The 15,223-nt window shown below is 40.5% G+C and overlaps 1 protein-coding gene across 2 annotated transcripts in view; it reads right to left on the bottom strand.

The window, feature by feature from the left end:
* Nucleotides 1-1,146: 1,146 nt before the first annotated feature.
* The window catches only part of LOC310940064 (phosphatidylinositol-binding clathrin assembly protein), a 77,714-nt gene continuing 63,637 nt past the window's right edge, over nucleotides 1,147-15,223 (bottom strand). For both annotated transcript variants that reach the window (XM_083904983.1, XM_083904984.1), the window contains 6 exons: nucleotides 13,675-13,848; nucleotides 12,444-12,474; nucleotides 12,104-12,236; nucleotides 5,019-5,075; nucleotides 4,591-4,707; nucleotides 1,147-4,430 (listed from right to left, as the gene is read on the bottom strand). In XM_083904983.1, coding sequence (XP_083761109.1) covers nucleotides 4,416-4,430; nucleotides 4,591-4,707; nucleotides 5,019-5,075; nucleotides 12,104-12,236; nucleotides 12,444-12,474; nucleotides 13,675-13,848 — 527 coding nt within the window. In that variant the 3' untranslated portion in view covers nucleotides 1,147-4,415. The remainder of the gene's footprint in view (nucleotides 4,431-4,590; nucleotides 4,708-5,018; nucleotides 5,076-12,103; nucleotides 12,237-12,443; nucleotides 12,475-13,674; nucleotides 13,849-15,223) is intronic.

The following is a 15,223-nucleotide window of genomic DNA, read 5'->3' as shown; positions in this document are numbered from 1 at the left end:
AAGTTTTAGGAATGAAAATGACTTTTATTTCTTCAAAAAAAAAAAAGAGCGAAAACAAATCCCGAGAATAAACAAATATACTGATGTAAAATCAAAGCCTGTGATTTTCATTTTCTTTTTGAATCCACTGTAACATTTGTTTGCCTTTCATGCTCGAAACAATCCGTCATTCTGCTTTAAATAAATAGAAAAAAATGTACAAAGAGACGAGAGGGGGAGGGGCCAGAGAGAAGGTAAATATGTTGTTAACAAAAAAAAAAACAAACAAACAAAAACAAAAACAAAAACATTTGGCATCTTTGAGAATTCACGGCTGATCCTGATTTCTGCATCGTCGGAGAGTTAGCCCCGCCCCCCCACTGAGTACGTATATACTGCTGCGGAAAAACAGGAAAATAAAGAGTAAATGATGCGGATTATGAGATTATGTGTTTAAGCTCTGTGTGTGTGTGTGTGTGTGTGTGTGTGTGTGTGTGTTTCTCTATATACACAATAGTGAGGCAGCAAATCCCGAGGTTTTCTTACCAAAAAACACCGATGTAGAAAAAACACAACGTGCACAAGAATCTTCGACTCGACACACGACAAAAAAAAAAGAAGAAAAACCCGGAGAATTTTACCGCTTCCGTTTTTTGTTTTGCAACCCTCGGAGCGGCCCGCAGAGGGCGCCACTGACGACGGCGGCGGGCGCGGAATCGGCGTCCGAGAACGATAAAAAAAAAACAGTTCCTGTTTCTGCGACAGAGGCTAGCTAGCTCGCGGACAGGACTGACCAACAGAGTCCGATCCGTCTCGTCGCGTTTTTCGCCGCTAACTAAAAAAAACGAGGGAGTTTCGCTATTCGTCGTCATCATCATCATCATCATCGCTGTCATTTCATGCTATTTTTGGTTAAAAAAAACAAAAAAAAACGACAACAAACATCCACAAACGACACAACCATGCTCTCACCGCCAACAAACGCTCGGGGACGGTTTTTCGCGCCGGGAGAAGAATCCGATCTCCGCAAAACAAACGCGTTTATGTGACATCAAAGTTCGTCTCCTCGTCCGCTCGGATTCATGCTACAACGATGCAGAGAGGCGGCGCTAGCAGCTTTTTAAAGTCGACAGGAAACACCCCCCCCCCCCCCCCCCCAGAGGAATTAAGAAATTTAGCTTTCGCGATTAAAGCTCTTACGATCACTGGCAGTTACGCTGACGCCGAAGAAATGAGCCAGTAACGTAGACGGTCGTCTCCTCGTCTACGATCTTTTTCAGTATTTTGAATCCACTTCGCGACACAAAGACAAATAAATCCTGGTCGCGACTCCATGCAGAGAAAAGTTCAACGTTACAAAACCGGGAAGAGGGAAATAACGCAAAAAACAACGTAGAATTAGCTTCGAGTTGGAAGATTAAGAACGTTAGAAAATATCAGATCTTCACGTAGAGCTGACGTTGGTTTTTACGGTTAAACAACAAAATGACGGCCAAATTCTGAGAATTTTTATGGTTGGTAAAAAAATTTTGTTCGATGATCGGACACAAAAAAAAATAAACAAAAATGTTTTCCGCAACCGAGGCTGGAATTTTCTCTTGTCCAAGAAGCGCGTGAGCAAACGAGTCGAGCCTTGTTCAGCGGGTTTCCAACTAAAATCCCCGAGCAACAGCTAGCCCAGTTGCTAATTGCGCGGCCCTTACCAGCTGCTAGCATGTATCGGGAAAGACAATGTTCCGAATCTCAATTACCGTCGTTGACTTTTCGCGACGTTATGATCGAGGCGAAAAAAAACCAAAATGACGACCTTTCGTAGCGGACACTGGAGTGACGCTAAAAGCGAGAAGCTAGCATAGCGAACCCGCAAAGCCCGAGAATCCGAAAGGTTCCACCTAAAAAGACAAGAGACACCGAGAGATAATAGTAACGAGACACCGGCGAGGACGAAACTACGGCGGGGAATTCGAGGAGGACACGATGACGAGAGGCTAAGCTAACACAAGACCGCAACAAGAAGAGCTACATCTATCCAACACACAGTGATGAGCGAGTGCAGACAATCTAGACAGGAACACGGGCTATTATTTACGATTTTTTTAACGTTTTTTTTTTTACATATCTACACAAACCGACTAAAAACGAAGAATTCTGGAGTCGACAGAGCTGAAGCTAGCTTTTGGAGATCTCACAGTGATGCTGGAAACCACGGATGAACGGGAAAGTTACGAACAATTTGAAAAAAAAAGTTTGAAAATAACGTAGATTAGAAAAAAAACCCCGAAAACTTTCTTTACAAACTTCAAAACACACTCTGACCGACTTTTTTCACACCAGAAAAAAAAAAACCCGGTAAAAACAGGTTTACTGCGGCAGGATCGTCACTTCAGTGCTAAAAAATTTGCGTGTTTGTGCATTTTTGCAACAAAATTTGATTTTTCCAAACGAGATGAAGAAGAAAAAAAACAAACAAACAAGCACATTCTACGTCAAACTCGCCGGCAATCAAATTTGACGCTAAGAAATTAGCCCTCGGATGAAAAAAAAACAAAAAAAACCCACACGATAAAATGCATAAAACACCAACAGTCAAATCTCATGTTCGCTTTGGCGCCGACGGAGTCGCGACGTTGATTCAGTGCGATTTTAAAGTGAATTGGACTACGTTGAGTTTGACACTTGAGTCGCGCGGCGCTAGCGCCCTCAATCGTCAATCGTTGGCACGTAATTTGTCGACAGGAAGTTGTCGTACCTTTCGCGAAAGAGACGATCGATGTTTGGAACCGGCATGACGAGCGAATGACGACAAAGGACAAAAAAGCAAACAAACAGATACACACAGGTCATCGAGGTGCTAACTAAGCTAAGCTAATGCTAGTAAATTATGGGTGTCCAGATTCTCCAAATCCTTGACGCTCAATTTAGTTTCTCTCTTTTAGCGCACATGGGTCGGCCATTTTTAGACTCGAGTCATGCTATGCCATGGTTACTATTAGTTAGCAGCAGCGCTGGGTTAGCGGGAGGAGCTAACGTGTAGTCGTGCTACGGCGGCTACAACCACAACGCTCGTGTTTTTCCTGCAGGACGTCACACAAGGGGGGGCGTGGTTAAGTCCTCGATTCCACCTCTGCTTTCGAAGGTCGAGATAGTAACGTTGTTTTTCGATCCGTTTTCAGTGCGACAAAAGTGCGTTTAAAATGCTGCCTAGCTAAGCCGCGGTCACGGCGTAGTTAAACTCCAAAGAAAAAAAACTGTTGGCGAGGTTTAATTTGTGCAGAATGTTTTCATAAAAAATAACCTTTTATTGCGAACCGAGTCCAAAATGGAGGTAGCTGTCGCAGCGCGTTAGCCGTGTTTCACACGTTCGCCGTTTAATATGAAAATAATATGCGTTTATTTTACGTCAGAAAATGTTTCGTTAGAGTACAAACTGCTACGCAATTTACTTTTATCTTTCTTTATTTTTATATAACCAAAACAGCTAAAAAAAAAAAGAAGAAAAGGCTAATTATTGACAGTTTAGCACTAGCTAGCTTAAAGCTAGCAGCTACGGCGTTAGCTAAATGGTTAGCTAAACGGCTACAACCGGTTTTGCTGTACTGCGTTCTGAAACAGGATCCCTAGCGTAAATGTTTTTGGTTTACCGAAAGTTCGGGGGCAACTCTGTAAGCGAGCTAGCATGTTTTTTACCGCTAAATCCGTCCCATTTCTCTGTGTGTATCTGCGGCTTTAAGAGAAGAAAAAACGTGATGTTGACAAAGATTCTGTAGGGGGGGGGGGGGGGAGGGGTTATACTGAGATAATCCAAACAGAGGAGGAAAAGTTCGCCACAGGATTTGCCGTTAAATCGCTCGCCGGATTGGACGGAGAGGACGGTGTTGTCTGAAACAACGGTAACACACACACACACACACAAACACACACACACACGCACACACTTGTCTCCTCTTTAACGCAGAGGAAACAAAAATAGCACCAGTATGAAATAAAGCTAATTCTGCAGCAGAGACTTTTCACCGATAAACAAAAGAGTCCGACTTTTTTTTTTTTGGGTTAAAACAAAAGCAAGAGGTAGAGTTTCCTCCTTCTCCTCTTTCTCCTCCACCTCTTCTCTCTCTCTCTCATCACTTTAAGAGAACAGAAAGAAGCGCACACACACACACACACACACACACACACACACACTTTTACTCTCACTCTCACTCAAGTTGTTTCAGACAAACACAGTCAGGACTCCTCTTCATCCTCTTCATCCTCTTCATCATCTCATGTTTTTTGGTTTTCTTGCGTCTCTGAAGTCGTATAAACTTCCGTCAGATTCCTCCTCCTCCTTCGTCCGTCCGTCCGATTTTCATTTTCCCCTCGCGTGTTTTTCTTCTGCTCTTTTGTTTCGTTTTGTTTTGTCGCGTTTGGCTCTCTGCTGCCCCCCTCTGACTGGATTACATGAACTGCATCTGGACAGACAGAGAGACACAGAGAAGACGTTAGTTTGGAGTCATTTTGACATTTTAAATGTAAAAGCTTTGCTGCTTCTCCGACTGGTAAACAAAGCGCTAACTCTCCCCGCACCAAAGCCCATAGAGAAAATCACAGGAACCATTTTTTTTTCATCACCTGGGCTCCAGGTATGGGTGCGAAGGGGTTGGTGGGTCTGAGAACAGGCTGGTTGTACATCATCGGCTGAGGAGCCATCACTTGGACTCCGCCCATCTGACCCATCGGGGGAGGAACCTGGAGCGGGGGGGAGGGGGGGGTATGGCGGTCCAGAGGAGAAAAGGGTTAGCGCTCAATCTGTTTGGGTTTAAAATTCACTGCTCCAAAACATTTCTGCTGAGGAGCCACAAGGGGGCGCCTGCGTCTTTCCAGTCTTAACTTGTTATTTCATAATGAATGTGTATGTGTATGTGCTTTCTGCAGTGATACAAACCACTGTTTTCTCATTAAAATGTAAATGAAATGATGCAAAAACACGAGTTATTAAAAGAGCAATCATTCCAGGACAGAGTGAGGACGTGACAGTGCTGTAGAGGGCGCTCACTCACCATTCCATACACAGGCACTTGTGGTGTGGTCATGGGAAAAGCCATGGGTGCTGGAGCCTGGAAGAGAATCACAGTTAACGCTGAGTCAGCTGAGCTCAAAACTGAGCAAAACATTTGAGTTCTAACGATCGTCTGAGCTCAGTGAAAACATGAACGACGACTCTGTGAAAACATGAACGACTCTGTGAAAACATGAACGACTCTGTGAAAACATGAACAACTCAGTGAAAACATGAACGACTCTACTCTCTGTGAAAACATGAACGACTCTACTCTCTGTGAAAACATGAACGACTGTGAAAACATGAACGACTCTACTCTCTGTGAAAACATGAACGACTCTGTGAAAACATGAACAACTCAGTGAAAACATGAACGACTCTACTCTCTGTGAAAACATGAACGACTGTGAAAACATGAACGACTCTACTCTCTGTGAAAACATGAACGACTCTGTGAAAACATGAACAACTCAGTGAAAACATGAACGACTCTACTCTCTGTGAAAACATGAACGACTCAGTGAAAACATGAACGACTGTGAAAACATGAACGACTCAGTGAAAACATGAACGACTGTGAAAACATAAACGACTCTACTCTCTGTGAAAACATGAACGACTTAGTGAAAACATGGCTGCAGGCAGAGACGCCAAGAAAATATACACTTATATTTAAATATATGTTCAGCTATATTTTTAGCATTAGACAAACTTATTACTGCTGTTACTACAGTTACTACTACTGTTACCGCTGCCGTTACGGCTACTGTTACTACTATTACTGCCGTTACTACAGCTATTACTACTGTTGTTACTTCTGCTGTTACTACTGCTGTTACTACTATTACTGCTGCTGTTACTACAATTACTACTGTTGTTACTTCTGCTGTTACTACCGCTGTTACTACAGTTACTACTCCTGTTACTACCGTTACTGCTGCTACTACTGATGTTACTACCGTTACTACTCCTGTTACTACCGTTACTACTCCTGTTACTACCGTTACTGCTGCTACTACTGATGTTACTACAGTTACTACAGTTACCACTACTGTTATTACTATTACTACTGCCATTACTACTGTTACTGCTGCTGTTACTGCTGTTACCACTGTTACTACTGCTGTGACTACTGTTTCGGCTACTTTTATTGCTATTACTGGTGTTGTTACTACTGATGTTACTACAGTTACCACTACTGTTATGGCTACTGTTACTACTGTTACTGCTGTTGTTACTACAGCTACTGCCGCTGATACCAGCGTCACTACTGTTACTACTGCCGTTACTACTGTTGTTACTACTACTGTTACAGTTGTGGTTCTTGCCTCGTTTTGGGAGTTTGAAAATGACGAAAAGATTGTACACCGTCGTATGGTGATATTATTGTTTTGGTTAAATCAGTTTTTTTCCAGGTCTGTAGCCGGTTCTTAGCGCAGAGGACGCTCACACGACCACACTTTGGAAAAAAAAAAGCCTGGACGATGACTTTAACGAGAGCAAATGAAGAGCGTTCTAGTGTAATCAGCTCTGACAGACGGCGTCTCTGTGAACACAATAAGTCAAACCCTCACAGTGGACTGAAGTGCAGAGAGAACACAACATTCAATGGTGATAAAGCGGCAGCGCAGCAGGAGCTCAACACGGCAGCAGAGGTATTTAGTGGGATCCCACTGGGAGCAATCATTACCGCAGCTTTAAGAGCGGGGGGGGGGGGGGGGGGGGGCAAGGGGCGGGGCTAGCGGCTCAACAGGACGGCGTGGAAAAGCCTGCCCTCTCTCTCCTCTCTCTGCACAAATCAAATCCACTATGGCTCAACGGGCCTCAAATTCAATCGGATTGGATCATTAGGCTAACGTATGTTAATGCACGTTAACGCATGACGCGTTTCCATGACGACTGACCAGAAAAAGACGCGAGTGACGTTATATTTACGTGCCGCGACACCGGAGTCCAGGCAGTTAGCTACGTTAGCTCCTTTTAGCACCGTTAGCATGCGCCTACAGTGGAACTGAAGCACGTTAACGCACGTTAACGCATGGCCCGTTTCCATGACAACTGACCGTAAAAAGACTGTTAGCTGCGTCGTTAACGCAGTTAGCTGCCGTTACTGCCCAGCACTAAAAGTACTTTGATAGAGTGAGACACACACACATTCTTGTACTTGCCGTGTACTGAGGACCAGGTATAAATGCTGGCAAAGTGAGGACCAGCATTTCCACTTTATAAATCAACACAATTACAAACATCTACTTCATGAATGACATCTATAAAGAACTACCGAGTGCAGTACCATAAAATGTCTGCAGGTGGAGCCCCAGAACAAAAAGTGTGTGAAACACCGGGGCTGGAAAACTGGGTTTTTGTACCAAATTGAGGACCTGTGTTAAAAACAGAGTATAGCATGCTTACAACCTAAGGAAGTGATTTGGATGAAAACAAAGTGAGGACCGGCCAAAATGTCCTCACTTTGTTGGTTAAAAACCCCTCACTGGTCCTCAGTATGTACAAGAACACACACACAGCTTCCATTAATTAGCTGTGAAATCATGTCTGTTGTCAAACACTGGATCACATTAATCAGTGTGCAGTAAAAACAGTAGTTTTTTAAGCTTGTGTGTGTGGGAGAAAAGTCCAGTAATTACTGCTTATGTAACAACAACAACAACAACAACTTTAACGACCACTTCCAGGATCCATACAAAGAGTCTAGACTCTCGCATTTGTGCTTTTGTTTTTATCATAAATAGAAGCGATGAGTCGAGCGCTCATCGTGTAAACTGAACTTTTAACAGGTCACACGGTTGGTTTAGCCCGATGAGCGTAAATGGTTAAATAACACACTGAAAGATAAAGAGATGCATTTAAATTATAGCTGCATAAACAAAGTGTATAAAAGTTCACAAACTCCCCACACCAAAGTCCATTGAGAAAATGAGCGTTTTTTAGCTCACGTTGGACGCAGGAGCTGCTGGTCCTCTGCTGCCTCGTGTGGTCACTTTGTGCCACTGAGGTCAATCCAAACAAAATTATTTCAAACGCCAAAATTATTTCAAACTCAATCATTTGAACACAGTGAAGGAGGCAGCAGTGGATGATCAGCTCCACTGTGTGACGTTTAAATCAGCGATTTTCTCTAAGGCATTGGTTCTCAAAGTGCGGCCCGGGGGCCAATGGCGGCCCGCGGAAACATTTCTGGCGGCCCCGCAATGAATTACAGTTGATGGTTTTAATCCAGGAGCTACTAAGCTTTATTGGACATTACTGGATACAGACCAATAAGTGTAAACTGTACAACTGTATTTACACAGTATAGACGTTTTTGTCCAATTTTGGTGGGTTTTTTTTTTTCAAAATTGTCACATTTTGGACGACAGTAGTATGTAATTTTTGTCAAATTTTGGACCAAATTTTTTTTTTTTAAAATTTGTCAAATTTGGGACCAAAAACTTTTTTCCCCAAAAATTGTCAAATTAGGGACGACATAGTATAGTATGACGTTATTGTCAAATTTTGGACCAAAAACTTTTTCCCCAACAATTTTAACATTTTGAACGACATAGTAGTATGTCATTTTTGTCAAATTTTGGGCCAAACTTAAAAAAAAAAAAAATTTAGTCAAATTTGGGACCAAAAACTTTTTCCCAAAAAATTGTAACATTTTGAACGACATAGTAGTATGTCATTTTTGTCAAATTTTGGGCCAAACTTAAAAAAAATAATTTTTTTTGTCAAATTTTGGACCAAAAACTTTTTCCCCAAAAATTGTAACATTTTGAACGACAAATTCTTGTCAAATTTTGGACCAAACTTTTTTTTGAAAAAAATTAGTCAAATTTGGGACCAAAAACCTTTTTCCCCAAAATTGTCAAATTAGGGACGACATAGTTATTAAGTTTTTTTTTTTCCTTTGGCGGCTGTCAGTCCAATGTTGGGTTCCTAATTTGGCCCTCGGGTATCAAAACTTTGAGAACCCCTGCTCTAAGGGCTTTGGTGTGGGGAGAGTGAGCGCTTTGAAAACAACGTCATAAAAACTCTGTCTAACACTGAACCGACTTTATTTATGTCGCACTTGTTCAGATATGCGATAAAAGCCGAGATGATAAAACGGACAGAGAGATGAAATGAATGTAAATCACAGCAGCCAGGAAATAAACGATGTATGAAATTGTAAAGGAGAATAAAATAACTTTAAATTACTTTTCTTTTTTTTTTCCCTCGCACACATTCTAAGAAACTCATTTTGAGCAAAAGTAAGCGTTAGCTGAAGGAAAACAGAGATTAAAGAGAGAAACCTGAGCATTTACAGGAAGAAAGAAGAAGAAGAAGAAGACGAAGACTCAGATCACAGAGGAGTTCATTAAAGCACAGGGAAAAGTACTTACATAACTAGCATAGAACATTCCATTCTGCGTCAGGACGCAACAGGGAAAAAAGGACAAAAGACAGAGGAGAAAGACAAAGAGAGGGATGAAGACGGATCATGGAAGAGGTTTGAAGACAGAGAGGAAGAGAAACGAGGGAGCGATGTGAAGGAGAAAAAGAGGACGATAGAGACCAGATAATGTGTTTAAATATGGAGGGAAACAAGATATGAGGTAAAATGGAGAGAATAAAGAAGGAGAAAAAGAAATAAAGACGGGGTGATGAAGTGAGAAGATGAAAGAGGGGAATAAAGAAAAGATAAGAGTGAAGAAAAATGAAAGAAAGTGAAGAAAACACGAGACAAAGGTGAAGATGAAGAGGGAAAAGGTGGAGGGAGGTCAAATGGAGAGAAAACAGTGAGAGGAAAGAAGAAAGAAAGAGGGGGTGATGATGTGGAAGAGGAAAGAGGGAAAAAAGAAAAGGTAGAGCGCAGAAAAATGAATACGAGAGAAAAAGGTGAAGAGGAAAAAGGGAGGGATTTAAGGAGGTGGGAGGTCAAATGGAGAGAAAAAGTGAGTGAAAAGAAAGGAAAAATAGAAGGAGGTGATGATGTGGAAGAGGAAGAAAAGATGGAAGAGGGGAAAAAAGAAAAGAGAGCACAGAAAAATGAAAGTGAAGAAAACAAAGGTGAAGATGAAGAGCAAAAAAGGTGGAGGGAATGAAGGAGGAGGGAGGTCAAATGGAGAGAAAAAGTGAGAGAAAAGAAAGGAAAGAAGAAAGAAGAAGGAGAGGGTGATGATGTGGAAGAGGGGGAGAAGAGGGAAGAGAGGAAAAAAGACAAGATAGAGTGAAGAAAAATGAAAGAAAATTAGGAAAACATGAGACAAAGGTGAAGATGAAGAGTGAAAAGGTGGAGGGAGGTCAAATGGAGAGAAAACAGTGAGAGGAAAGAAAGGAAAAGAAGAAAGAAAGAGGGGGTGATGATGTGGAAGAGGGAAGAGAGGCGGAAAAGAAAAGGTAGAGCGCAGAAAAATGAAAGAAAGTGAGGAAAACATGAGACAAAGGTGAAGATGAAGAGGAAAAGGAGGGATTTAAGGAGGTGGGAGGTCAAATGGAGAGAAAAAGTGAGAGAAAAGAAAGGAAAAGAAGGAGGTGATGATGTGGAAGAGGAAGAAAAGATGGAAGAGAGGAAAAAAGAAAAGAGAGCACAGAAAAATGAAAGAAAGTGAAGAAAACACAAGAGAAAGATGAAGTGTAAAAAAGGTGGAGGGAATGAAGCAGGAGGGAGGTCAAATGGAGAGAATAGGTGAGAGAAAATAAAGGAAAGAAGAGAGAAGGAGGGGATGATGATCATGGGAAAGAGGGATAGAAAGTGAAAGAGAGGGGAAAAAGAAAAGATAGAGCACAGAAAATTTAAAGAAAGTGAAGAAAACAAGACAAAATGAAGTGTAAAAAAGGTGGAGGTGGGAGGTCAAACGGAGAGAAAAGAAAGAAAGAAAGAAAGAAAGAAAGAAAGAAAGAAAGAAAGAAAGAAAGAAAGGATGACGGAGACAAAAGAGAGAAGACGTTGAGGAAAACACGAGACGATGCGAAGGTTTGAAGAACGACGACGTCGGCAAAAAGAGAGAGAGAACGAGACGAGGTCAGAAAACAGGACGAGCAGATGATAAAAGAACGAGTGAGACGGAAGGAAGACGAGTAGATGACAGAGCAGAAGAGCAGATGATAAAAGAATGAGGGGAAGGAAGACGAGTGGATGACAGAGCAGAAGAGCAGATTAGAGAGAGGAAGTGCAGAGAGTTAGTGACACTGTGTTCGTCAGCAGTTTTTCACACAAACATGAAGAGAATCAACGACTCAGCAAGTTTTTACAATTCAAACAAACTTTGTCCACAAATTCAACACAATTTCATCTTTTATTCGCGTGGATTTTAAGACTGAATTGTTTTTAAATGTCAGATTTAGTCGTTTTTAATCTATTTTCTTTATATAAAGGAATCAGAATGTAAACAACTATATTATTGTTGTTGAGAAAATAATAAAAAAGTTACATATTTAACCGTATTTTACATCGTTTATGTTTTCAGAATTAAATCACATTTAAAATTTCAGCTTATAATTTCTTTCCTGAATTTGTGATTTTTAGATTTCAGGAGATACATTTTTTTTTAAATTTTCTTTTGCAGAATTTGTCATTTTTAAAACGCATCAGAGTCAATAATTATTTAATTATAATAATATTTTATTTTATTTACTATTATTTTATTAAATTATAATTATCAATAATTATTAATTAAATGCAAATTATAAATTGTAAATAATTTTCAATTTTCTACGTGAATTTTAGAATCCATCACAGATTTTCTGAGTTAATCATCTTTTATTTATTTATTTAAACTATTTTTACATTTTTAAATTTCAGAGTAATTTATTTTCCCGCTAAATAAGTTATTTTAAAATGTAAGAGTACTTCATTTTTAATAATTTGCCCCAGAATGAATATTATTGTATTTGGGAATATTACGCAAAACAAGATTGTGTCTGGCCTCTAGGGGGAGCCACATGCACTTTCTTTGTTTATTATGTTATTTATATCATATGAATTGAAGGAAAATGGCGTCCAAAGACAGTTAGCTGGTTAGCTTTAGCCGCTAACGTTAAACTATAACTATTTAATGAGGTGCAGAAACTCTGAAGAACACTTTAGTGAGTCCTCACCACTTGTTGTACAGGTATGGGCTGCGGTGCCACAGGAGCTGGACCCCACTGTGTGGTGGACATGGTCTTATTCTGCCAGTTCTGACCACCTGTTAGCTTCTTCTCTCCCGGCTGATTCCACTGCATCTCTGGCCTGAGAGGACGGACCAGAGCACATTTGTTTACTTTAGATCTTAATCTTCTGTCATAGATGTAGATCATATATATAGATCATATATGTAGATCATATATGCAGATCATATATGCAGATCATATATATAGATCATATATGTAGATAAGAGCATTCAATGTTTGATTTGTAGAAGTGAAAAACAGGAATCATCAAAGCAAAGACACTTACTTCTTGGCTGGAGTTCCACCAAACTGTAGATCTGACGCAGAGACAGAAACACAGGAAGTCAGTCATCGTGTTACCGTATAATATTATACATCTGATTATGTATATATGTATATAATATAGTATAAGGAGTATTTTACAGGTTTTAAAATATATACAGTTACTGATACAGGACTGGTATTTGTTGAAAATAGAGGTTAGTAACTGGGAAATATCGTGATAATATTGCATATCGTAATATCATACAATGACTTAAATATCATGATAATATAGTATCGTGACTTAAATATCGCAATATCATATCATGACTCAAATGTCGTGATTTTTATCGCATTGTGGCTTGAACAGCATATCGTAACTTAAATATTGTATCGTGACAAACATCGTATCGTGACTTAAATATCGTATCGTGACTTAAATATCGTATTGTGACTTAAACATCATGACTTATATATTGTATCGTGACTTAAATATAGTATCGTGACTGAAATATTGTATCCTGACTTAATTATCGTGATTTTATTGCATTGTAACTTAAATATTGTGATTTTATCACATTGCGACTTAAACATCATATTGTAACTTAAATATTGTATCGTGACATAAATATCGTGATTTTATCGTATTGTGACTTAAATATCATATCGTAACTTAAATATCAAATCATAACTTAAATATCGTATTGGGACGTAAATATCGTATCGTGAATTAAATATCATATCGTAACTTAAATATCGTATTGTGACTTAAATATCGTATCGTGACTTAAATATCATATCGTAACTTAAATATCGTATTGTGACTTAAATATCGTATCATAACATAAATATCGTATCTTGACTTAAATGTATCATAACTTAAATATCGCATTGCGACTTAAATATCGTTTAGTGACTTAAATATCGTATTGTGACTTAAATATATCGTAACTTAAATATCGTATCGTAACTTAAATATCATATTGTGACTTAAATATCGTATCTTGACTTAGATGAGTTAGTGATGACTTTTCCTTTTTCCTTTGTCGCATTTTATTGCTCTTTTCTGTCGTCTTTTGATGCATCACGTCCAAAATAAACGACTTTATAAGTCAAAAATAAGAACATCACTTTTGAACTCGTTTTAAGTGGAATTCTTAACGACAGGAGCAGGAGATTCTGTAGATTCCACAGTTAGCGATCGACGCCTCGCGAAAGTCGAGAATCTAAACGTATACGACGGCGACGACACTCACTGCCTACGAGGTTAGCCAGAGACGAGTCGAGGTCGTTGGCGAGCAGCTTTCCTCCAGGATGGATGGCCATTTGAGAAGGATGATGATGATGGTGGTGAAGATGATGAAGAGGAGGAGGAGGTCCGGTGTGTGTGGGAACCGTGGGCTTCAACAAATCTCCCAGAGCGTCGAAACCTGCGCCACAAAAGACACAAAAACATGCTAACAACGCTACATCCAGGATTCTGCTAAAAAGAAGCTGAATAAAACTTTGAGGAGTTTTTCTCCGGGAGTTTGAGGGCAGTGAGAGAGCGAGGATTTAATGAGTTTTTTTAAACACAACTTCTCAAACATTTCCGCCAACACTCGCAGCGTCTTTAATGAAGCGGAGCCGAGAGCTTTTTAATCTGCGAGCGCTGGAAAAGTCTTCAGATGAAGCCAAAGCGAACGGACCTCGCGCGCCGCTAATTAACTTCCTCCTGACCCATTTCTGCGTTTACGTGCGAGGACAGAGAGATTCCAGCAGATGAAGCTCCACCCACTTCCTCCTCCCCCCCCCCCCCCCCCGTAGCCCCACCCCCTCCCTCCATCAGCAGATATAATCCCTGACTCAGGGACTTGTAGCAGTTGTTTAAAATGATTGATTTATCTGCTGCTTGTCGTCACGAACACACTCCCCGACTCCAGACTGGGATTGGTTTGAAACGTGTGTGTGCGTGTGTGAGCGATTGTGTGTGTTAAGCATCTTTGTTAACAAGTTTCTCACGTCAGCACTCGTTCAGCCGAACGTCTCGGCAGAAACGCGGAGGTGCGAGTGTGTTTATTTTCAAAAAGCTGTCATTTTCAGAGACTAGAGATTGGGGGGGGGGGGGGGGGGGGTGGGTCGCCAATTAAAGTTGCAGAATTTTTCCAGTTTTTTTCAGTTTCGAGGACCAATGTGTCAGATTTAGGGGGTACTACCAATTTAAAAAGTTTGCTCAAGGGTAAAGTTGCCGATAAAAATGGTTTCTAAAGCCTTAGACGAAGCTTTTTGTAATTTAAGAGGTCGCCATTTTGTTTCTACACCACCTTTGTTTTTGTTTTTTTTGCTTTTCCATTAGCGATAGAACCTGGTACCTAGTACTTTTTTTTAGTACCTGCTCTGGCGAGGTTCTAAGCAAAGCTAAGACGATAATAAAATGTGACATCAACATATCGCCAGCCACCGATTGGTCAGAGAGTGTCGCGTCACTGTAAGAGTCACGAGTGCGACGTCCGACACAAGAATCAAAGCAAACAATGGCGAATCGTAGATCAGTTAAAAAGACTCAAAAATCTTGAAAACGTGCGTTAATCGGCAACATTTAACAAAGGAAATATCTAAAATCTCAACATTTGGAAGGAGTCTGGTGGAAAACTAGGCACCGTACGACATTAACCCTAGCACTGCTAGTAGTCGTAGCACCCCTGAAGCCGGTCAAGCTAGCAACGTTGACAACGGAATGAGCGATGAATCCACTTCATCGACACGTTCAGGTAATTATCAGCTGAAAACATTTTACCGAATACCGAAATAAGGTACCGTTTGGTA

This window comes from Microchirus variegatus (genome assembly GCF_963457635.1).
Source record: "Microchirus variegatus genome assembly, chromosome: 2".
NCBI classification, from domain to species: Eukaryota; Metazoa; Chordata; class Actinopteri; order Pleuronectiformes; family Soleidae; genus Microchirus; species Microchirus variegatus.
This window is presented reverse-complemented; position numbering and strand designations above follow the sequence as displayed.